Below are 25,586 nucleotides of genomic sequence, written 5' to 3'. Positions count from 1 at the left end.
CTTTTACTTTTTTTTTTTTAATTTTCAATTATATTAGTAGGAATATCTGTTCAGTCATTTTGTCTTCTACTTCAAGCTGAGACCCAGAAGTGGGAATCCACAGTATTGCAGTTCCTCTGTTGTTGTAGCTTTAACCCAATGAAAAATACTATGGGTGTATGTATTTAAAAAAGTACTTTGATTTACTGTTGTACAGAATTTATCTATATGCACATGCTCAGCTTTAGCAGTATAGCCTTCTCTGTGGTCTTATGCTATAAAAATGTCCTGAAATATAGCCACAAATGCCTTCAAGCATCTTCTAAGATTATAGGTTTACAACTAAATCATATTCTTTAGATGTTCTCTTTGAGACTCTGACTCAGCCTCCCTCCGCTGGCCATATAGAGAGCTTATGTCCTGAATGTTGGCACGTTGAGGCACTGCCTGTGCCTCAGTGAGTGTTAAACTGAACTGCATCCCCACGCAACAACTTGTCTGTGTTTGTTGCTTGTGAAATACTGCAATACTTTGAGTCTCAGAAAGGCACGTCACGGATGACTTGTTTATCTTCTCTAGACTTCAGTAATCTGTGACTTGAGGGATTTACCAAGTTGTTCTTGGTCATGCAAATATGGACAGCATGGCTGAATTTGGAGTTTCCATATACTACTCAGACTTATATGACCACATTGTATGTGGATAAGTATGAACAGAATTTGGATGGAACCTGTGCTGGTTAGCAAGTGTTTCAGACAATTCCTTTGCATAAAATAACTGGGAATTGATAATAATGACTTTATTCTTCAACACAGGTTGATTTAGAAACGTGTCATGTAATTCTTACAAAGGTTTTTAAAGGGATTCTTCCTAAGAGTCTTTTCTGTAACACACCCTCTTGTATTTTCACTATGTACGTAGAATAGTGAAGTAAAATCATATTTGGAGATGAGAATCTGAAGAATTAGCTTAAAATTTCCATGACAGCATTACAGTATGACTGTTAGGCCTGATTTTTGAAGATACTGAGCTTATGTGCTCAACACAAACAAAAAAGTTTTCGTTTTGTTATGGATCCTGACTAGCTGCACAAGTTCAAGTTGGAGATCTGAGCTCTGACTTTAATGTTAAAGGTTCTCTTATGAAATTCTGAGAGGTTATTCCACTGGAATAGCAATTTCAGAGATGACAAAGATGCACTTCTTTCTATGTTTGCTCTTTGTACAACTTCTTGGACAACACCAGTATGGGAAATGCGTTATAGAAAATAATTCAACAAATGTAATGTTTTGTTTCTTAATTCTGGGCTCCATAAAATTAAGTAGTTGGACGTGAGAATGCAGAGGAAGTTTACATTTCACAGTTTAATGTGATTTGGCACTCTAAAAAGTAGCTAAGTAAATTTGGCATATACTGATAATTATTTTTTCTTTCTACATTTATTAAAATTAAACGTTGCTTTCCTCTAGTGGGAAGATTTGGGTGGTTTCAAATAATACTGGACAAAAAAGTATAAGTGATTAGCATGTTAACTTTTCATATTCTGAATAAGGGTTTCATTGTTAGTGTCTCTCTGAGTAGAAAATGCTGAACTAAAAATTGTTTCCTGCCAAGGTTTATATGATAAGATTTGCTCTTGCTGCTTTTTATCTATTGAGGATTCTTAGCAAGGAAGCCAATTCCAGAATTTATTCAAAACACAGCACGCTAGCAACACAAAAAAATACTTTCCAGCATATAAACCAAACAAAAATAAACAACGTAATTAATTGTGTATCATGTAAGGGACACCAAGACCTTAGGTGCTCCATAGCAAATGGTCTCAACTTTTAACTGAAGGAATTCGTATAAAGAGTAAAAATTCAACCTAAAGGCCCCTCGATCATTGCCTGATGTGTGAACGGAGCAGCCAACACATCAGGTGCTGTGTTTACGAACTACATGTGCTCTTGCAGATGTTCAGGTTCCTACAGCTCACTCATGAGTTGTGTGTCACTTGTTGCATGGAGAGGAGATACTCAGGGGCAGATGTCCACTAATGTATGTGCAGGTTTTTTGTAAAGATCAGCTGTATTGGAAGAGGAAACTGGTATTTCACATGTGCTCTTCAGTCCAATGAATCGACTCTGTTCTTGTGTTAAAGTGAGTGAATCTGGGCAGCGTGCAGGAGGGACAGTAAGGCCTCAGGTAAGATTCAGCATGCAAAAACCTGATGCACCCATTTTCCTCTTTTGCGGCTTTTTACTACAAGGTCATCCTTAAAGGATATTGTGCTTTTTGTGGCTTTTGTGTTTGTATTCTTAGTGAGGTTTTTTTGTTTGTTTGGGGTTTTTTGTTTGTTTTGGGTTTTTTGTTTTTTTCTCACTGGAGGTTGCATATGCTATGCGAATTGCCTTGGAGAGAGATTGGTCTTCCAGGACCATATCATAAATAAATGGACGTGATGAAGAATTACACAGTCGGGTTGGGATTTAGGGTGCATGTCTGTGTGTGAGTGTTTGTACATATATATGAGGCAGAGAAAATTCAACTCATGCCTGATCATTGTACACACACATGCACAAATGTCTTAATTCACAGAAGAAGGTAGCTGAAAACAAAAAGACTTTACATTTATAAAAATGGTTATGTATAAATCCGGCATTTAAAGATGCAAATCTGACATCACCTTCTATGTATCTTAATTAGATTGTGTACTGTATCACCTAGAAGAATTTTTTGGACTTCAGTAAATCCCTGCGGACTGTGTTTGTTGTCATTGTATAGCAAAAAGTGCATTTAGATGGAGAAAAAAAACATCTTAATTGTAGGGTTAAAGCAAAGAATCTTTCCATTTAAAAGCAAAAACAAATATGGAACATCTTGTTGCTAGCTGAACACATAAATACAAATGTTTACCCTGCTTACAAACATTCCTATAAGAGAGGCAGGAATTGTTTGCACAGATTCTTTTTTTTTTTTCTCAAAGTACTTTTATGAGGGGTTGCTTCACTCTTTATTTTATCAGACTGTTTAAGGTCCTGGCAGTCATACTTTTTGGTTAGTTAGGTTACAATCAAAATAGGTAGTAGGTGTTTTCTGTTGAATGATGAAAGGCAACCTAGTGATTATTAAGAAAACTCTGTGGTATATTGAGTGCTGCTGAAAGGTCACATTATAAATAGCATCTGGCTGTCAAGAGAAACCTCAAATTATTGCATGTGGTTTATGCCAGTATGTCAGTTTTCCACATACTGAGTGATAATTTAGAAAGGGAAAAGAGCACTTCACATATATCTACAAAATCTGAATTTAATGTGGGTTGTCACATTGCTCTGCGCATCTATACACTATGTGTGTAAACTATTAGTAGTAATTTCCCTCAATATTATCTGTGAAGAATCCGGATGCCTTGCAGACTCTAGCAAATTAAATTGTTGTGAGCACGACTGTACGTCTTCATTGAAAATATTGGTTTCTTTTTAATTGAAAATGCCTTTTCTAGCATTCTGAATATTCTCGGCATGGTTTTCTAATAAACAAATTCTGTTCATTTCAGTTGCTATATTTCTGAAATCTGAGCCTGCGGACAGACCTTAATTCTTTGGGAGAATGACAGGGGTTCATCAAGCTTTGATCTCTAAGGTTTCAAGCAGTCTGAAACCAGCTGCTGCTGGGTTCTGTCAAAGGCAGAGGGGTCAGATCGATCCAGCAAAAAACACGTTGACTTGGAAGTGAGGTTAGCAGGTCTGGTTAGATTTTTAAGGTTAAAGAGGAGGGTGAACTGTGAATGTAAACTGTCAGGGACATATCTTCTTTAGACACAAACTGAATTGAAGTGTGTGGGTATGGATCAAGAAATATAGGAAGATTTATGCTGGGTTTGTTATTATAGCTAGAAGATCTTTGTAGTCAGATAGTCTCCCTAATGTTACGGGTAGGCTTGATCATTAAGAAACATAATTGTGAGAAATCAAAGCACTTATAAGTTTTTTGTTGTATTTTGTTACCATGTCACTTTCAAAGTGGAATTTTTTTCCAGTGCCTTCAAAGTAAATAGATACTTTAGTACAATTTCAGCTGCATATCAGATATTCTAAAAATGTTTTTAGTAATTGTAATTTGAGATTAAATGGACTAAAAGCACTGATATTAAAAGCTAGGAAAGAACTTCTTTATCTTCAAAAGGTTTATTGGGACACAAGTTTTGGGTAGTGAGGCTCAGAAATTATTCAGTGTTTCAGGACGGCAAATTACTGTATGATTCTGTTGGGTACATTCACCACAGAGCAAATGTCCTTGGGTGTAAAGATTGTGTGTGCTTAACACACCTATACAGTCAAAAGCTTGGGAGGCTCTATTCTGGCTCTTTTTCTTAAATCTTAGGTATTTGTTTTCAGCCTATGTCTCAGCTTTTCCATCTGTAAAATGAGAAAAATGCCAACATAGTATTGATATTTACTAGTGGTAAGGCCTTTTTAGACATTTGAATTGCAAGCAGAATTGCAGTTCCATATTATTCCTTTGTTTATTTGTAGTATGGGCTAGAGTACAGTTTATGAATGCAGAGCTGGCAAGAATAAACACAGCCAGTTGTGGCTTAAATAACTTTCCAAGAGTGGCTGCTATCTTTTGCCAATTAAAGATTACTGTTAGCTACTCCCCAAAGTATACAAATATATATTATATCTTGGGGAGGTGGCTTCGTTGTCAGCTGAGACAGAATACTTTGTGTAAATTTTGTAAGTTTTTCTAATATCCTTTCAGTGAATCCAAAGTGCAATTCTAGCTGCTAGAGAGCTTGAACCTTCAGTTGTCTGAGTGCTGGCTCATGTCAGAGAGTAAAACAGTGCCAGAGTGGATCTTCCCTTTAACCCCAGAATCCAGAAAGTTGTCTTTTGCAGCTGCAGATGAGCAAATTAGCATTAGAAATGCCAGAATATGTATTTCTTCCACTGGTTCTCTTATAATCTAAGCAGCTGAATGAATATATGATCTAAAAGTTGGAACATTTTGGTTGATGGACAACTTATAAAGCTCCTGTCATCCAACAGTATATTCATAGCACATCAGAGAATATGAACCTGAAAAACTATTTGTGCAATGCAAACTCAGAACAAGCCTCATTTATGATTATTTCTTTGAAAGATATGGTTAAAAGTGAAGCAATGTTATTAAAAGATATTGCTTGTTATTTAAACATAATAGCGTAGTTTTTTTGACATTTTCCACTCCACATAAATTGCAAAGCTAAGCAAGAGAGATCAAAATGTGTTGGGATTAAGCATCCATTTCTCACCTGAATGAACTTCTGAGAATTGTGCTAAGTGTATTTGATTCTTTTCAACAAACTCTTGAAATCAAGTTAAGGGTGATGAAAATTAATGCTATGTAAAATAGCCTTTGCCAGTTTTCTTTTGGACAGAATTCCGAGATCTTTTTCTGATCACTTGTACGTAAGTGGTTCCAGACACCATACAGATTGGATAACAAACTGGTATTTTCTGCAGAATTCACTCCATTATTACACAGAGTCCAATGGAGATGAAAACAATTGCATCTAGTGTCCCTTGAGTGTAAAAAAGAAAAGTTATTTTGGTTTAAAAAAAAAAGACAAGTAGACTTCTAATTCAAGCAGAAAGAATGGTAGACAGCCATCAGGTACTGAGCAACTTGGTTAAGTTGATGGCACTGAACAGAGAAAGAAAAGAAGAAAAAAAAAAAAGGTTTCACTTTAAAATATATAATCCAATTACATGATTTTCAAGATTATATTGGACATTTTTTTGTCAGGGGCATCGTCACTACCTGGCATACAGAGGTATGATGCACTGCAGAAGAAACCCACATTAGGGGTAACCAAAGTAAGTAGTAATTTTAAGGAAATTCTACAATGCATGCTGAGAAGAACTTTTTTTTTAAATGTCATTCCTGTTCAAACTAAACAATCCTACAATGAAGCTACAGATGGAAAAAAATTATTTCTATGTGGTGTATCATGCAATAATGAAGGTTCGTGTGGCACTGACCTTTTTTTCTAATATTTTGCTTAACCTGATTTTGCCTGACCCGTACACGGAGGTTCCTTGACAGGTGATTTTGCCCTCCTGTGTATTCCAAAGGTGCTCTGCAGCCTCATTACTTCTCACTCTTTTTTCCTTGTCTTTATCAGTGCTGTGATCTCTCTTTGCTTGTCATCTCCACATGTGAATTGTTTTCAGAATTCCAAAATTGTTTTTTAATTTTATGTGTAGAAGGGAAAGCATGGTCCAGGTCCATTGACCATAAAGCAGAACATTGCTCACATCTGATTGTCCATTTTTCTGTGCATTTTCAATGCAATCAAAATAAGTCTTAGGAAATTGCAGACCTTTCTAGTTTAGTAAAGCTTTTAAAAAGGAAGACAAGGGGGGTGATATAGTCATAGTAGTTTTGGTAAGAAAATACAACTTTTTTTTTTTTCCAGGGGTCTGAAGGAATGTTTAGGCTCAAGGGCTCAGTGCCATACTCGTTATATAAATGCTATGTGTATTTATTCTGAAATAATGTAGGCCTGTGTTATTTTCCAGTACTGTATCGTGTTCCTAATTCATGTCCAGTGTTCTGTTCTCCCAACAATCTTCTTCAGCATTGTTGCTTTCCAAGTTTCCCAGAGAGCATCTGTGTTTCAGATTACATTTTTCAAAATAGATTAGTTGATGTTTTCAGAACAGGGATCTTGTTTTTCTGTACATAGTTCAATTTGTTTTCTCTTGTTAGCGTTTGCATATCCCCCCCATTTTAATTCCTTTGTGAATTTCAGTACTATATTACTTATTCCCCTTTCCAGCCCATGTATGAATATATTAAATAAAGATGGACGTGTAACTGATAGCTGAAGTTTTCCATCTGAAGCTTCCAACAAACCTGAGATATTGCAGCTTGTCTGTTATAAACAATTCTCCTTCCATTAGCAGGACAAGCCAATATTCTTGTCCCAAAATGATATATACAAAATCTTCTTCAAGGAAAATTTATGCAATAAAAAAGTGCTTTACGAACAAGTATTTATTGTACTTATGGCTTTTCTTTTACCCTCCAGTTTTTGATAGTTGTTAAAAAAAAACAACAAAACCACAATAAGCAAATGTACCCACTATAGCCCTTCCTTCCACATCCCACTCCTAAGTCAAAAGAAAACAATTGGCTGCTAAGCTTGCTTTTCTAGTCGAGCACACTCATTTCTGTAAGGTTATGAGTTCTGATAATCTGAATTCCACCAAGTCCTGTTAAGCAACTGTTTGTGATGATCAGTTTCCATCTGCAGGTCTGCATTAGTGACAAGGGATAGGCAGTCCCTTGAGGACAGTTGAACTGGGTTTTCAGTGACCTTTGCATCTTTTTTCAGCTATTTTAAGAGGAAAGTTTAGTTTAGAGGAGACTTTTATAGGAGCAGCTTGCTTTATTGAAAATTACTACCAAGTTTTCACCTCTCTTCCAAGATGTTTTAGAATTTGATAATTTTTAGATGATTATTAGGTAGAAAACCAAATAGTATTAGTTTTCTAATATGCTAAGCACTCCATGATTGTGACTGGATATTTAATTGTGAATTTTTTACAAGTCATAATTTTTCAAGTACTTCTTACAGGACAATTATCTGTATAAAGTTTCCATTATTCCTAACAGTCCAGTCTTTTTTTCATTTTTCTTGGGTGTTTTTAAATTTATAGCTGAGGAGGATTTCAGTATCACGTGAGCACTGAGAGCACAGACCATTCAACTGCTTTTGTTCCCTGTACTGGAGGCAGTATCTAGTAATAAGAAGCAATGGGCACAATACTTAAAATGAATTTATTTTGCTGTCCTTTGAACAGAAGAGAACTTCCAAACAAATACAAATGTCTCCTAAATTCATTCTTCTCACACATCAGGACTTTTTTTGCAGAAAACTCTTTTCCTCTCTTTTTTTTTTTTTCCTTTCTTTTTTCCAGCAATATGGACTTTGAGTTTGCAGTGGAAGTTGACCAAGGCAAATACATTATACTACATTATCTATAGAGAGCATATTCTCTCTGTATGCTCAGCAGTCTCATTACTTTTAACATGCTTCAAGAAGACTGCCTTTTCTCTTAATAGCACTGGTCCGTTCTTGTATGTAACTATGAAGGGTATCTGAAGCAGCATGTATTCTGTTTGTAATTTTATGAATTTCACTTTGTGTACCCAATTTAGCTAGCAAGTTTCTTAACACTGCTACTAGGATATAACTAGCAAATAACAGATTGTCGCAAAGGCAGTGTGAGATGCCTTACCAACCATCTCTCCAGGAAAATCCAGAGGTAATTCACGAGTTCTGGGCTGAGCCCTTGGCCAATGACTCATTTTTGTCCTGTTACACTGAATAGTCGAATTTACATCCAAAGTGAGTACACCTACAGATTTTACTATCTTTAAAAATCTGTAGCAGGCTTGCTGACTGCACCTTAAGTCTCTTCATAGTGAATAGTTACGCATAATTTTTTAAATTACCAAAATTATTAATTACTTTGAAAGATTTCTTCTAGCAGAAAGGAGATAGCTTCTATGCTGTGTGACTGTATGTGCGGTAATCATCTCCCACAGGTCAATTAAATGCTTCAGAGCTTAGTCAGCAAGCAGACACCCGTCACTGCTGCATGTACTTAAGTGGAATGGAAGTTATTGCTTAATTATTCCATTTAAGACTGGATGGAAAAGGGGTCATTATGGGTTTAAAGCTTCACTTTCGATTTATATGGCTTGGAATTATACTTACAAAGACAAGAGCTTTTCTCTTTGCATAAATTAATTTAAAATCATAGACTTCTGAGTGCTCTTCAGAAACTAAATGGGATTCTGATTAATTCTAGTTCTGCAATTGCAGGACTTAGTAATGAACTAAATGTAGACTGAAATCATGAGGAAGCTGAAGAAATCCTGTGAAATATGTGTGAAAATGTCAGATGGAGCTGCTGAACATGTGTTTCTTTCATATGATGCAACCAAATGTTTAGGTTTCCAGCCTGTATAATAAATTGCATGCAGTGCCTCCCTCAGCCTTCTGTGGCATGTGTTCAAGGTGTGAAACCCATTATTCTAAAAGCTTTAAGTTGTCAGTGGAATTCTAGGAAAGCAGGGAAATACATGGTATTACATTTTGTAAAGAAGCAATGTCTGGTTTTGAGTGTCACATTTTTGTGTCTGATTTATTGCCATTGTGTCCATGTGTAGAGTTTATGTGCGGCTCTGGGACGCTTGTACTGAGAAATACAACATCCTTAAAATCAAGTAATTGTATAGGATGTCCTTCTGTTTTTAAATAGATTCCTCTTGGGTAAACTCATGCTTGTGAATATTTGCTATGTAGTCCAAATGTCAGGTGTACGCAGTGTAAAATACTGAAAGAGGCAACAGTCTTACCACTCCAATCTTACTATTTCCTACTGAGAATGTTGTATGTGCTTTCCGTTTTCCTGTCTGTATCATACACCTTCTTTACAACAAACATGATCTCTAAAGAAAATAATTCTCAGGAAGGTTGCTGATTTTTCATCAGTCTATCATAAAATTAAAATGAATTTAAATTCTGTGGAGTTTACTATGTATTTACTGAAATTCTTTTCAGAATGCATTTAAGTTCTGAATATTGAGGCTGTCTTTCTACCTATTTTTCTTTTGAAATGGTTTATTTAAACTGATAATTTATTTTTAACTGCCTCAAGCAAATGCACAAGAAATAGAAATCAGTTTCAAACAATGAGAGAGTGAAAACAAGTAGGTGCTGCTTTGATCTTGATTCAGGCTGGTTTTGTGAAAACATTGGCTGTTGTTACTTGAGATATCTTATCCCATCTTATCCTACCTAAGTGACAAAATGTTACTGGCACTTAAATGGCTAATGTGAACTCAGGTTTACTGTGTGGTCTGTTATTTCAGTAACACACACAAGAATGAGAATACGGTACTTTAAGAACTTAATTTAACAGTGAGCTCAGAGATAATTGGTGACTTTTAGTGCAGATCTTCGAGCAGAGAGTGCTCGGTTGGAGCAGTCGGAGGTGCAACACGGTGTCACTGTAACCAGGAGCTGGTGACAGCCACATAGTGTCGCCTGGTCAACTACATACTTGCGGTCTCCAGATTGCATTCAAGACTCGTTTGGCTTGTCTGTAATTTACCCTGCTGCTCGTATATAAAGCTGCACTGTGTGAATGAGCTGCAGCCACATTTCATAGTGCTGCACATTTCATAGACACAGAAGTTTGTGAAAAGACCAACCTGTGGAAGAAGGGCTGGAGTCAAGGGGGCTAAATCAAGTAAATGAAAGTCTACAAAGATTAGAGACTTGTTACTTCCCTTTGAAAATACAGTGCCATGGGATTTAAAACAGAAAGTACCTTATATTCAACAAAGCTAAAAGGATTATCTGTGCTAAAGACAAAAAAAGCAAAACAACAAAAAAAAATAAAATAGCTCCATGATAGATGACTAGATTCAGTTTGCTTAAATCAGACCACCCAACCAGTGTTCTCCTGCAATAGTATCTCATACTACAAAGTGTGCATATTTACTGTTAACCTCTCACTGACTGCAGATAACATTTTTGGACACTTGCATGGTATACTGTAGCCCAGTTGCCAATATGAACACTTGAAGATATTTTCTTGAATAACATTGTTGTGGCCACCCGGTGAGCAGCCAACTCTTATCTGTAAAGCCAGTTTGAAGAGCAATGACAGCTCTGTTGTAGATATTAGCTGACACCTTCAAACTAAATCTTTTGCTTCACTGATCATCAGTCTCTGTGTTAAACAAGCCAAAAAAACCAAGCAGATAAAGGAGAGATTTGAGATTACTGTAAAAACTGCAACGATAAAAGGATTTGCCAGTTCAGAGTCATCTGCCATTTGCCAAGGATTCGACATAACCACAAACTGATGTTTGCTACACCATCATTTCTCTTTATTTTCAACCAATGTCCTGTGCACCACTCCATGCATAGCAGAATAATCGTTTTCTTTCTAATGCCCAAGGCAGCTGGTGTGTCCTGAGAAAGAAGATTACAACTGCAATGGTAAGACAAGTATCTAAACACATTAAATTAATCTCCCAGTCCTCCCACAATTGAAGAACCTGGCTGTTGAAATTTCAAAACCATGGAAGGGCTGGAGTTGGGACTCTGATGGCCTCACATTTATATCATTATCCTTCATGCAAGTCACAGTGTAAGAGAGGGCTCAGGTGGCAAGGACAGAAAAAAATCCTTATTACCTTATCTGCCAATCTCATTCTCACCGGCCTCCTCCTAAGAAGACAGTGCAGAATTGGATACTGATAGAGAAACCCTATTTTAAAACATTTCCTTAGCTGTTTTCTTCCCACTTTACAAGTTTAATAGATTATTGCCTCTACGGGCAAAAGGGTAAATTTCCTAGTACAGGCAAAAGCACTGTATAAATATAAGCCCTCCTGACAGATGTTCATAAATAATTAGATATTTGTGCTTCTGAACTACTTTGGCTTTTTTTTTTTATCTTTAGCATTTTTTAAGCAGTGTATTGTAGTATAAAGATGAAGGCAACTGTGGTCTGCCTATATCCAAATGGCCTGTGTATTTTAAATCTATTTGTAGGAATAGGAAGACTACCCCACTGCCCCAGACTGATTTTCCTTTTCCAAGCTAAAACCTCAGCAAGGTGTTTATTCGGATGTTCCTGCTGACTTGAAAATTTCTTAATCTCTGGACACCAGAGAACACAGAAAGAAAATTTATGAAACAAGTAGCTCAAGGACAACTGTGTGTTTTTTCCATGGTGCTTTAAGGGAATAGATTGTATTCTGGCAATTATATTTTTTCTATGTGTTTTTTTCAAAGAATCTTTAAGTGGTGAATGGTGAAATGCAGCAAAACTGTTAAACAATCTAAAGTGAAAATAAAGAGCAGTCTTCCACAGTTCCCTACCTCTGTTATCTTTGGATTTTCTGTCGGTGCCTACTATGAGATTTCTTTAATAGCTTCTTCAAGGATCTGTGTTTTAGGAAAAATGGATGTTCCCTTCACATTGTGTGCCATGTTATTCATATTGCTGCTAAAAATATAGTATTAGTTATGAAGTTATGAAGAACAAAACAGTTAAAATTAATGAAGAACAGGTGTGTTCTAATGCTAAAATACAAAATATATCCACATAAGGTTAATATTTTTGCTAGTGTAGAAACTAGCAAAATGATGAACGCTCAAGCACAAGAAGAAAGGCTATAAAATGGAAAAGCACTCTGCTTGAATAACAGATTGCCCCTATTTTACAGATGGGAAAACTGGGGCGCATAGAGAACTTAATTGATTTCCCTAGTGTCACCCTATAAATCATTGATGTGACAAGGCCTAAAGCTGATTCTCTCTGCGAGCTGTGCAGCTAGCTCTGCCTGGCTCTCTCCAGTAAACAGATTCGGAAAGCGTGTTCTCTTCCATGCAATAATTTATACTTGATGCATGAGAAACCTGAAGTATCAGCAGATAATGCTATTTGATCTGTATTTTACAAAGAAGCCCTTCCAGATACTCTGCTCTCCTTGATGTGCTTCTTTCATAAACAGATTTGGTGTTGCCGCCTTCTTTCCCTGTTCGATCTCCTTTCTCTTTGTGCAAATGAAATGGCATATCCTGTCTCCCAGGTTCTGCATTTATTTCATGCTCTCTTGAGTTTGGATCACATAACTCAGCCTCTCTGAGAGGCTAACCTCTTCTTCACTGAAGCCGGGTCATGAATAATTTCCTAGAAAGTGACGCATTACCTCTTCTTCAAACCTGGAGCAGAGGGAATATCAACTGTGAGCGATTATTACCAGTACCAACCATCTAAAAAGGTAAACCTGTGAGTCCTAAAGGCCCCTTCTTAGCAACGGACTCTTCATACAACAGAGAAATTACTATGTGACTTACCAGGTCCCCCCACCTTCCTTGCCCCTGTATTATGTCCCTTGTTTTCTTTTAGGGAGTCCCACTTGTTACTGCCCTTGGTAAATACTGGACTCCAGCAGGCACTTTCAGGCTCCTGATGTATGAGGATTGCAAGGTACAAGCAGTAATGAGCCTTTTTATTGCTTGCCTTGCCATCTGGCCTTGATAAAAGGAAATTAAGAACCTGGGACAAACCTACGCTGAGTTCTTGGTTTGCGAACACTTCTTTGCCTTTAGAAGGAAGTTCAGGTTGCTTGTGGCCCATACTCTGGCTTATCTACCTGCATTGTAGCTTAAAGGAATTTGGAGAAATAGTTGATGAATTTATGAAATGGCCAAAATTTTTATGACAAAGTTAAAAAATGTATATTCAAAGCGCTTCAAATACAAACATGACCAGTTATACTACCTGAAGAAATTATGTCCTTGATTATATATAACAGATGAAATGGTAGTTATTTCCTTTATCAGAAGCACTCTTCAGAGATTAAGTTTGACAGTATTCCTCTAACAATATAGCAAAAGCACTACTGGCATTCAAGCATAATTGAATATAGCAAAATCCACTATATAAAATGTCAGGGTTTTTTGGCAAACATGTCTGTAAGCTGTTTTAATCTATGATATTGAAAATGAAAAAAAAAAAAAGCAATATAAGGATATGCCCAACTTTATGCTGAATTAATGATGAACCTGCTGATAATCACAGTTATAATGTTGGTTTGAAGGCTGGGTGGAGTTTCTGTTTGGGCAAAAATTGTTATTACATGACTTCTTTAGGCAAGGAGACTCTTCATTTAATAATAGGCTTTGAACCAAGTATATTAAGAGTCAGGAGTTATCCGTTTTATTATTTATACTCATATAGAATTCTAAGGCTGTGCTGGAAATGTAGGCTTTCCAAGCCATAAGCCATTTTCATGTTGATACTACATTTTCTAACACTTGTGACAGGCATGCTTATTAATGATAAAATACACAAATAGTAAATACTTAAGTACTATGCCTATGTAGTTTAAATAATGATGCAAGAAACAGGAGAGCTAGGGAAAGAGATCGCCCTCCCCTAATTGCATAAAATGGACCAAAGTTGCAAAAAGTTATCCTGGAGCGTGTGGTGGTCAGCAACATCTGCTGAGTTCAAGGGGCTGTTACAATGGCTTCTAAAGCATGGCATGGGTTCTTCTCACCACCTCGCCTCAGAAGTCCTGTCTGCGGCTGTGATGCCCTCTTGCTGTCGGCTCCCAGCCCAGCTCACTAAAACCAGTCTCTCTCATCAGGTGGGGAACATCTCTGAGTGTGCCCCTGGGTGGTAGAAACCGTGAAAATGCTCATAGTTGATCACGTTGCTTCAAACAATACTGAAATTTGGTCTCTGATCTTTGGTATCCAAAGCAGTAAATTTACCATATCCCTCACAACATGGAAACGTGTTGCCCCTGCATCTGAAGCTGGTGGCGTTACATGATTTGCTGAACTCACTGGTGATGGTGATGAGGGTTGGTGGGGTTTGCCCTTTAATTCCACAAAACTGATGTGAAGCCTTTGTGGTGCCCAGTCCTGTTATTGCCATTTTCTTATTTCAACCACTAATCAAGTCAGGAGCATAGAATGTTTAAAATATATCCTAGAATATTGACATTCAGTTCTGGCAATATCAACTTTGTCCAAACATAAATAGGAAGAAATTATGGCTTTCATTCTTTTGTAATATTTAATGAAGAACAGAGGATCTTAAAAATAAGGGGGGGATAAGCAGTTACATAAGCCTTTTCCTTTTGTTTTAAATTTCTGCAATTGTAAATATTTAAACAAAATTTCCCAAACATTAGAATACAGGATTGACAGAAGTTATGGGAATACAACAGTGACTTCTGCCTAGTGTGCCCCATTAATTAATACATTTCTTTTAATGAATTGTGATTTTTTTCCTCTGCCTCAGATTTTATGTTGAATTTTGACTGTGATTAATTCCAGATTACTTACCAAAGGGAATGACCGTAAATAGAAATTTGCAATAATACTTTTTCTTTGGAGAATTGTTATATTTACATGGCACATTCATTTGTATATGCGGGCTTTTGTCACAGAGGCATAAGAAAGAAGATCCTTTATTTTTGAAGCCCTGTTTCACAGCCATCAACCTCCTTTGAGGATCGTCAGCAGAGACTGTGAAGACAAGCAGAGCTGCTCCTTTCTTTACTATTCAAGGCTGTTGAGCAATGTGTGAAGCTCCGTCTGAATCCCCACTTTCATGTACACTGAAGGCACTTAAAGCTTGTGTCTAATCGTTCTTCTTGCCATAGCCACACAGAGGGTTAAAAAGACCTGTCACGCAGTTATTGAAGAATCTTTTTTTTCTGTTGCTCTTGTGTTAGCAAAAACTTTGTGCCATAAGAAGTTTCAGGCCTGCCTAGCTACCGTATTCTTCAGTGGATGTATCCAAACGATTGTATTTGTGTTATTGATAATGTAACTGATACACTTGGTTTGGAATTTAAAACCTGCTAGGTGAGAACATAATAGTCTGATTAGTGAAGTTATATGTGCAGAGCTGCAGCCACAATATCAACATCAGCTGTAGTTTTTTAGTAAAAGCTATTTTTTCAGAAGGCTTCATAATATGGTCTTAACACCTGCATTAGAGATTGTAACATTTTACTTGTTGATCCATCTCAATAACTAATTTCACTTGCAATTAAGTTGTACAGCTTCTTTCAATTTTGTCTCATTAAAATTCAACTACAGCATAGGATGTCGCTGCTCAGTTTGAAAGATTGTAGAATCCCCTAGTGTCTTCCAGTTTTTAAGTATTTCTTATTATCTGGGCTAGATAAGGACTTTTATAGAGGAGAGCGTTGTACACAGTAGTTTAGGTGTTGAAGAGAAAATAGGAAGTAGTGAGGCCTTTAATTTGATGTATTTCTGATGTCACGCAAAAGGTAGTGTGCTGAGCCATATACAACCGCACACAATTGAGATTTCTATGGTAACTTTATACATAGCCTTCAGAATTGAGTAGGTTGTAAAGAAGACATAAGAAAGTCCATAGCATTTTGTTTCTTTTTCCTCCAGTCAATTTATCTTTCAATTTTCTTGACCTGATCTCTGTTAAATTCTTGTAATAGATAATAAGGAATTGGTCAGAATTATTATTGCAGTATGCCACTAAAGAGATGCAGCTTTGGGTTACCTTTTACATATGCAAATGATTGGCCTACTGCTTACAAATAGTAAAATGCATCACAACTAGTTTGACAGTAGTGACTATTAAATTCTGAACAACATGAAGTCCCACTACATTTATCACTCTTTAATGAATCATTCTCTTTGGTCCCTCTGTAAGCCCTTGATGTGATTTGTCATTCTGCGCTATGCCTCCAGAAGTGTCAGCAGTTCTAGGGTCTTACTGTACTTTGGATTGAAGAAAACCCCTGAAGTGTGTAATTTTTGATCATATATTGGCTATCTTCAAAATAAAAGGAAATAATATCATTATCCTATCCTCATTAACATTATCAGCTTCTGACAATGTTCAGATGCTTTTGTTAGTAGCCTGTGATTCAGGTATGCAAATGGAGTTTTATTATTCTTTTGAAAAGAAAACTGATACATATTTATACCCAGGTTTTTAACTCTTTGAGTTAGTGCCACCATTTTATATTCTAAGTTAATTAACTTGCAACAATGTTATATTACATATTTTGTGTATTGTTAAATTTATTAATACAGCTTCTAGTGGATTTTGGGTGACAGTTGGGTTTGTGTTTGCCTACAGGGTCACTTTGGACCTTTGTTTTTTCTGTTTTGTCCCATCTGCTCTTCCTTTGTACCCAGATGACATGAACAGAGCACATTTGCTTCAGTTGTAGGATGAGCAGAAAAATTACATTTGTATTTTGGAGACAAGCCCAGCTTTTTGGAACAGTCTTTTTGGTGTGTGAGATTAAAAAATATCAGGCTATAGACGTATTCCAAGAGCATCCAGACTTGCCGCAAGGATTGCAGTATGATGTCAGGGAAGATGGTATTGACTGCTGACCTGTATCGATGCTGTCTTCATTCTGTCTTCTGTGTTCTTGCATCCAGAATTTCTGCCTACTCCCAGGTTTTTCCTACTTTCTCCCGTCTGTGAGGAAGGAACGTGCCATTCTGCCTGTGATTTACTGAAGTTACACTTGCATTAGGGCTTTTTATTATCATTGGCAATTCTCTCCAGCAGCTGGTGATGCTGAATCTGTGCTGAACACAGTATGACATGGGTCTGTGCTACATCAGCACCTTTCTGACAGAGCCACTGCTGAACGGTTTTCTTTCCGTAGAGCAGACAAGACTTTAGTCTGAGAAAACAGATTGGTATTGCAAGTTCCTAAAGTAATTTCTGGAGAAGTTATTTGGTAGGGTATTTACTAAGATGATTTATAAATTCTCGTATAACTGATACTTGTCTGGGCTTATGTAGCTGTTAAAAGACATCATTGAAACAGGAATTGCATATTGTTGCCTTAGCAACTGCTACTTCATATTGTGCTTAAATCACTCGGAAATATGCAGTGTATCTTAAGGAATTGCTTCCAACAAAAACAGCCAATCTTAAGTAATTTTAAATAATTTCAGAGAAGAAGCTGAAAGGATAGCCTTTCCTAACAAAGACCATCGTATTTTTAAGCTGGGTAGCCTCACTTCACCACAGGCTTACCTTAAAAAAAGGCAAAATAAAATTTAAAGAACACAAATATTTGTTTGTTCATGCCACCAGAAGCCATGTGATTGCCAAATCGGCTGGAAGTTGCAAATATTTTTAAAAGATTCCTCTAAAATCCATCTTCCATTCTAGAAGATCAGCATTAATAGTATAATTTCTTATAGTTACGTTTTAAATGTCAAGTTTTTTTAAGGGCAGACTGTTTTTTGTTTTGTTTGTGAACTGTTGTGGTTATGAAAGGAAGACCTTAAACATACTTTACCTACTCAGATGTTTCTTGTTCCTATTTTGGACTGATCTTTTAATTTCGACTTTTTCTGTAGATACTTGACACAGTTTCATGGGGTTTTTTAGATCATCTGAAAAAAAAAGAGGGGAGAGGCTTTTGCCAGTATTACTTTAAGGCATTTGCCTGAGTGCTTGGGCTATATGATAGTCCCAAAGACTGGCTCTGAATATAGTATTTTATATTGCTATAGCAACTGGCCCAGGTTTATGGTCACTACTCTGTGAGCTGTGTAACAGTCAGAATTGGATTTTGTGCATGTGGAAACAGAATTTCAGAGAGCACAAGGAAACAGCCTTACAGTGCCTTAGCAATGCTGTGCCAGACACAGAATAAAACCCAATTCTGCCACTTCATTCTTGGCTTTTACTGCTTAAGCTCAGGTTTACAACAGAAAGATGCAAACAAGAGAGACTGCTTTAAGAGGCAATATATATCTCCCATTTCAGAAAACTTATTTTCCTTTGCTAATATTGTACACAGCTAATAAAATTCAGAAAGGTAATATGACAGAGTTGTCAACATGCTATTTTTATTACCCCTTTTCTAGGCAATGAAAAGGAGAGACAAGCAAAAAGCAAACTTAGAGAAAATGAATCAGATATTTTGAGCACCAGTTGTCATTTTTAGGTCACCGCTCACACGTCTGAATATAATTTTCATCTGAGCTGCATGGCAGGGTTTGTATGTGCTGGAAGAAGCTACAGTTTCACAGCAGGAGACCAAATCAGAATGAAGCAGTCAGATGCAGGTGCACAGTAATAGAAAGGATCTATTTACCCTGAAGCATGAGCAATGGGCCAAGAAAGCAGAAGCAGTCTACTTCCATCTCTCACCTCCTTCTCTCCCTACCTTTTCCCTCCCCCATAGCTGTGCCAACAAATTCATAAGGGAACAGAAAGAGAAGGTGTTCACTTGCTTTTAACGCGCAGTATTGCCTGCTGCTGAAGGTCTATAGCACTTTTTTTTGTTATGCTGATTGTGTACTATTAGAACTGGCTGTCTTTAATTTATACCTAGTCCTTCTTTTCTGCTTGCACAGCCTCAAGCCAGCCTGGAAAAGGGTTGCGATTGTCCTGTGGACATCTGTTCCCTGTGTCCATTCTGAATTCTTGAATGATACTGTGGAAAGAGTGGTATGTCTGAAGCATGTGTGATTAAAACAGAAAAAAAAGGCAGTTTGCTTAGATATTATTTTATAAATCGCACTATTTATGTAATCCTTCTAAAGGAAAATTCCTGCATTTTTGTTTAAAGATGGGCAGTGTAATAGTGGTGGTTTGACAAAGTTAGCTGTATTGGTTGACAGTGAAACAAGTCACCTTGATGTATGTTGGCTGCTTTTCACTTGGTATTCTGGAGTTCTCTACTTAAGCACTAAGTACTTTCCTGTGTGCAAAGGTGACCGCCCAATGCTGTTTCCAAGGCTGCAAAAAAACTGAGCATTGCAAGTATGGGAAAAGCACTGATTCATAGCAAGTGTGAAGTGGTAAAATTTAGCCGCACTGAATGTAAGTAAAAAACAGTCGGAGGCAGATAGCAGGACTTGTAATATCCACTGTCTTTTAAGAGATTTATTTGTAATTCATACTTAGCTCTGTGATATGTGTAAGAGCTGGAGAATTTTCTTTTCCTTGCTAATTAGTGACGTTGTAGGACTGAGGCGGTATTGTCTGGGTTTGGGAGGAAGAGGCAGGAACACTTGAAATCCGTTCGGCGAGTTCTGCTGCTCACTCCGCACCCCTGGAGTGGTCAAGTTCTCTCTTTCCTTGGGTGTAAAATGGGCCAGACATGTGTCGTAAAGATTTATCTGACTGATGCTTGGATGATATAAAGTATACAGGTCTCTAAATATTAACATCACTCTGCTGCATCTCCATACAGGGTTATGTACTAAACATAACATAATGAAAAGGAGGCACTTACCCATCTGGCATTGGACAGCCCTAGTAAAGTGGGAACTGTCTATGCTGTATGCAAGGAAAGTATTTTTATCCTGGCATAAAAATTGCCTTGCTCAGGAACTGAACTGTTTTAATGTTGCTGCTTTCCAATCTCTGCATTTAAAACCCTAACAGCTCTGTCAAAAAACTGACATGTCCATTCTTTGTCCCCAGTATTACCTTCAGAAAGGGAGATGTGTATAAACCCTCAGTGTTGGAGGAGCAGCCCTGAATAGCAGAAAAAAAGCAGCACAAAGGAGGCTTTGGAAAGAGATGTGTTCTGCTATTAGCAAAATGGGACCATGTCATAAGTATCTACAAACTTTATCTTTTTAACATGGAGGTCGTGGAACACCTAGACTCATCTCTCAGGAGGGAAAAAAAACACCTACAGTGTATAAATAGAAGGCTTAGAGCATGCTTAATTATCATTTTCAAGAAATCTTGGTTCTAATTACAGAAGGATTAATGTGATTCATAAAAAGTAGGTCCAGCAGTTCTTCTCTGCTTTATAGGGAAGGACACATTATCTACATAATTATTAAAATTTATTTTAAATAACTAGACCACAACTGAAAGACCAGGAGAGAAGTATACCAAAACTGGGGTAGAATGAACACTTTCTAAATGGCTGTTGCTTGAACTTTGTTACACTTGGTAAAGGTCAAGATAGCATGTTTATCAGAAATACTCTGTACGTCAGAATAATCTACTAAAATATACACCCATAAATTGTGACAGTCTGTTTTTTTATTGCTTGCTTTATGACGTATTTAAATAACAAGTAAAGGAAAGCAGCATTTTGTGTGGCTTCCAGGAGTCAGAATCCAAGCCAAGCCTCTTTCAGTACAAATGGAGAGGTGCTCATTGATTCCACTATGAATTAAAGTCAACCTGAAAGGAGGCTTTGGCAACTGTCTTTGAATGAGTGGAAATGGATGTATGTGCAGTGTGCCTTCTTCTGTGGGAGAAGTACAGAAATACAGTAGTTACTAATATATATATATATATATTTTTTTTTTTTTCAGCCAAAGTCTCTTAAATAAAAAAGTAGCAAAATACAGATAAAAGAAAAATAAGGAAAATGACGAGAAAGATCATGTGCCACATGCCCTGGCTGTAACAAGTAGTGACTCAAACTGGAACAATTGAAGTTTTCATTAACAAAAAAAACAAGACAAAACAAAACGCATTAGGAGCATACATTATCTGAGCATAATTACAGTAGGCCGTTGTTGATATCCAGTAGCAATATTCTATCAAAGCATGTAAACACAACCGATCTTTTGCACCCATACTACTGTAGAATTTAAAAATGAGTCTTTTGTGTGATTCAGTCAGTTTTGGTTTAAAAAAACAAACCTAATTTGACTTCATCCAAGAAGAATGTTTGACATTTCTTACCGTTCATTCATTTTAGAAAATCAGCCAGCTGGAAAAACTGCTTTTTTATGGTATTTGTTAAAGGAAAAACTGAGTTATGGAATTATCATATCAGAATTTCCTGTAGGATAAATGAAAATGAAATAAAAGTTGGTAAGTGACTTGGTTACTAATGCTGAGATTTAGAAACTAACCATTGCAGTGCTTGTTGCATTATTTTCAACGAAAACCAAATTCTCCTTGTGTAAATAATGTGACCAGTCTGTCTTGGGAGGGAGGAGGTTGCCAGGCAAGATTTTGTTGCCATTCATTCTTATTTTCGTGCTCTCCTCCATAAAGAAAAAAAAATCCTGGCTCTATAGGAATCCTTCCAAAGTGAGATGCCAGGGCTGAGGTTCCTCAGTTCCCAATGCTTTGTCAGAATTGTAGTTCACTGAGAGCTGGAACTCATGCATACCTATGGAAGCAGATGAAAGAATAGGAATAAAAATAAGATACTGAATTACTTGTGCTAGCACATGCCTGAAAAAAATCATCAAAGGTTATTATAATTATGACTGTTATTAGATATCATGTCTGGTTTCTGCATATTTAAATTCTTTCTGAGAGAGGTGAAACTTAGGCACTTAGAGATCTCAGGGGAATAATTGCAGAAATGATGACATATTCCACTTCTTGAACAAATTTCAATACCAAAGCTGCATTCTGCATACTTAGATTTCTTCTTAATTGTACTTGGATGCAGGATAGATAGTAATTTTCTGTCTTACAAATGCATGTAGCCAATTAGTCTTGTAGATCATGAATACCCAATGGCATAACTCATTAAATGGAACTTTCTGTTGTTATGGCAAAAGAGTCTGTAATAGCTGAATATCATTTTTCTGTCTGAGCTCAGCCTTGGCCAAGGCTACAAGTCCAGTAACTTGAGCAAGTGAACTATGACTGGGTTTACCTGCACTCCTTAGAGTGTGCCATCTTAGTCTTGTGACTGTGTGTATGTATGTATTTTAAATTGGTATGGGCTGTTCAGCACCTCTGCACTTCTGGCACTCAGTTTTAGTGCCTCAGTTTTGATGCTGTGTGACAAATTTTGTCTTCCTCACATTCCTGGGAAACTCTGAGCCCAGAAGCTCTGTCTGACCTACTGAAACATGGAAACCTGAGCTGGTTTTGCCTGTGGAAGCAAAGATAAGAAAAACTGGCAATGTGTCTCTGAAGGAATCACTGCTTATATCAAATGATCAAACACAGGTGGTGTTTTCTTCTTCCTTCTGATTTGATTTTTTTTTTTTTTTTTAATATCATGCTTGCCATTCCGTCACCTGAGAGTACGAAGATAACACACATACCTTAGACTACTGCAGAGGCGGGATTCATAGAGATGATGGAGGCAGAACTGTATGACTAGAGAGAAACAGGGAACCACAGGACAGTTGTGGAATAAGTTACGGACCCAGTATTGCTTTGGGCCAGTTTTGCTAAGTTACGATATCGGTAAATAATGAACACAACGCGAGGGCATGATGTGGTGATTGGCCTTGGTGCTTTTACTGGTAACATGTTTCCCCAAGGGTGAGTGTTGCTTATCTAACATTTTGTTCTCCTCTTTTTCGTAATATTGTGTGACATCTGAGACTCTCTGCTGTAGCACTACAGTGTCATACTGAGTTGTGATTTTAAAAGCAATGGTCTGAAATGGTACAGAAACAACAAACCCTCTCCATTCAGGGAAAATGTTCCCTGTAATCTTATTACTGGCACAGTTATCTCCAGTGCCTTCTTGACATGTATTTGCAAAATTCCTCTGGGGATTTGTATTGAATAACCGTTTTCTTGAAAGAAAATAACACCTTACTGTTTAGGGGAATGACAAGCAGTTACACTGGATTTAGGTTACTACAATTTGAGTATGTTGTACCCGTTGCTATTTGTAATTGCAAACTTCCTGGAGAAACATTGATGGAAATTTTAAATGTGTTATAAAAACCCTTAAAAGTATGCCAAAATATACATATTTTCTACTATTAGGATTCTGTTTCTGGGTCTATAACTCGAGACATGTTCCCCTTCTGCTGCGTACCCCACACTTGTGGTAGTGGGGAATTAACACTGTCTGCCTGTGGGGAGTTGAGCTGGGTGCGCTCTCTCTCCCCTGCTCTCAGAGCTTTCTTTGGGAATGCTCCAGCTACATGCACAGGGAAGGGGAGACGAGTTGTTCCATTAAGTCTTTCTGTTTGGCAAGTGGAGAGTTTTGTATATATATATATATGTGCATATATACCCTGTATACATATTGTAATGTAGGTGTTAGAGAAAATCCGAATCTTATCTTTTGCCGCTTGTACCTTAAAGAATCAAAACATTATTATCTGATCTGCATCTTCTTGCTAATTCACATGGACCTTATGATGGAGGCCTTAAAACTTCTACATACCATCTGCCACTGGGATGTGGTGGCTTTCAGGGAGGGGACAGGGTCTTGAACGCAGCTTTGCTCACAGATGCAAAAGGTTTGGAGTAAAATGTGAAACCATTTTTGATTCTCAAAATAGTGACAGCAATAAAAACAGTGAGTAAATTTAACTTCCTAAATAATTGTATTTTGCAGAATGCGTTTGTCAAATAGTTTGGAAATAATCCAGGGCACATTTAGATGGGAAAAAAAAAAAAAAAAAAAAAAAAGATATGTGCTGAGACTAAATGTCCTGCAAGGTTTGCAGAAGTTAGGCTATAGCTAATATAATGTATAAACTTCGTTATACAACTCGGTAGTGGACAAATTCAAAGGTGTTGTGGGGAGGATTTTGAATTTTGAGGAAATTCAGTTTTTTGATTCATATCTGCTTGGCAACTACATGCCACTGATTTGTCTTGGGGTTTTCCATCTAACTAGTTCTCAGCTTGGTGCTTCCTTGAAACTTTGGGCATTTGGAAGCTGAGAGGTATAATTGAAACACTGGGCTTCCTAGGCCAGTGTTTATTTGGCTTTTAATATCACTGTGTTGATGAGTTGTTAAAAACTCTTCTTCATTTGTAGTATGCAGTGTTGACTCCACTGTCATGGGAATGGATGTGATCTCCTGAGTACAGCTTAGTGAAATCACTGAGAAGGGATAAAGATATGCCCTATCATTGTAAATAACAAGGGCGTTTTTTTAAAAAAGAAGGCAAATAGATTAGTTTGATGGCATCTAGAAGTTGTGCAGTGTGCTACAGTTTCCTGATTCTCCCAGGTGCTGCTAGTTGTTTCGTTTGTCATAGGGCTGGGGGTGATTACTCTCTGATTGATTGCAGAATTTTATGCTGAAGGGGAGTTTTTTCATTAGTTGGAGGAAGCTGTAGCAGAGTCTGTGCACATCTGACATTTTATTTGTTATTGTGTTAATAAGTAAAACCAGTTCATATTCCTGAACTGGGTTTTCATGTTAAGCCATTACAGTACCACAGTTCTAGCCCTCAATTCTAACTCTTAACCCTGTCAATTATAAACAGTTTGAAGTAGGGCTTTCTCTGCCCCACTTTCTTGCTGACATAGAATTCGATTATTTCTGCTTCGAGTGTGTGTTTGTAGTTGCAACTCTCTTTGGGGTGTAATTCATTATTTTTGTTTTCTGAGTCATATCTCTTGTCTTTTATTTTCCAGGTTGGTGAGAGGCAGAGAGTTCTGGTAACAGAAGAATCCTTTGATTCCAATTACTATGTTGCTCACAATCCTTTCTATGAGCAGGTATGGTTAGATTAAATATATATATATATATCTTTGGTTTATTACTGCTTTCTGATAGTCTCAGCAACATAGTGTGCCACGGGGTGGGAAGGGGGCAAAGAAAAACTAAAGAAGTCAGAAACCTTTCCAGGAAAGCTGTGACCATCAGGAGTTGTTTACAAGGTATTTGGTTTCTCTGTTGTAAATACAATTTACCTGACATTATGTTAAGAAATACACAGCAACTCTTTCGAGTATACAGCATGAGGAGGATACATGCTATATATCTAAATAACATTATTTTAATGGTTTAAGAAGCTGTTAATTATTGCAGTAATTTTCATTTCTGTGTCTCCAAAGCATTCTTTTCTGAATAAGTGAATCTCAATGATTTCCATACATCTTTTAGAAAATCCTTTCAGGCAATGCACTTTGTGGGGGGGGGGGGCGGAAAAAAATCAAAGAAAGGAAGGGTCAGAAACTTCAGACTGATATGTTGTATTTCCTTCTATGTACTTTCTATAAATGAATTCTTTCCACACAGAAGCAATATCTTTGAGCTAGGAACCAAGTACAGCATCTATTTCACAAAGTTATTATTTTTGCTCTAAAGCAGATGGCTTAATGAAAACCAATAAAAC

The 25,586-nt window shown here is 37.1% G+C and overlaps 1 protein-coding gene across 4 annotated transcripts in view; it reads left to right on the top strand.

Moving 5' to 3' along the window:
* The window catches only part of CDKAL1 (CDK5 regulatory subunit associated protein 1 like 1), a 416,136-nt gene that overhangs the window by 363,425 nt on the left and 27,125 nt on the right, over positions 1–25,586 (top strand). For all 4 annotated transcript variants that reach the window (XM_065055192.1, XM_065055194.1, XM_065055191.1 and 1 more), the window contains one exon: positions 24,883–24,966. In XM_065055192.1, the coding sequence (XP_064911264.1) occupies positions 24,883–24,966 (84 nt within the window). The remainder of the gene's footprint in view (positions 1–24,882; positions 24,967–25,586) is intronic.

This window comes from Columba livia, chromosome 2, assembly GCF_036013475.1.
Source record: "Columba livia isolate bColLiv1 breed racing homer chromosome 2, bColLiv1.pat.W.v2, whole genome shotgun sequence".
NCBI classification, from domain to species: Eukaryota; Metazoa; Chordata; class Aves; order Columbiformes; family Columbidae; genus Columba; species Columba livia.
This window is presented reverse-complemented; position numbering and strand designations above follow the sequence as displayed.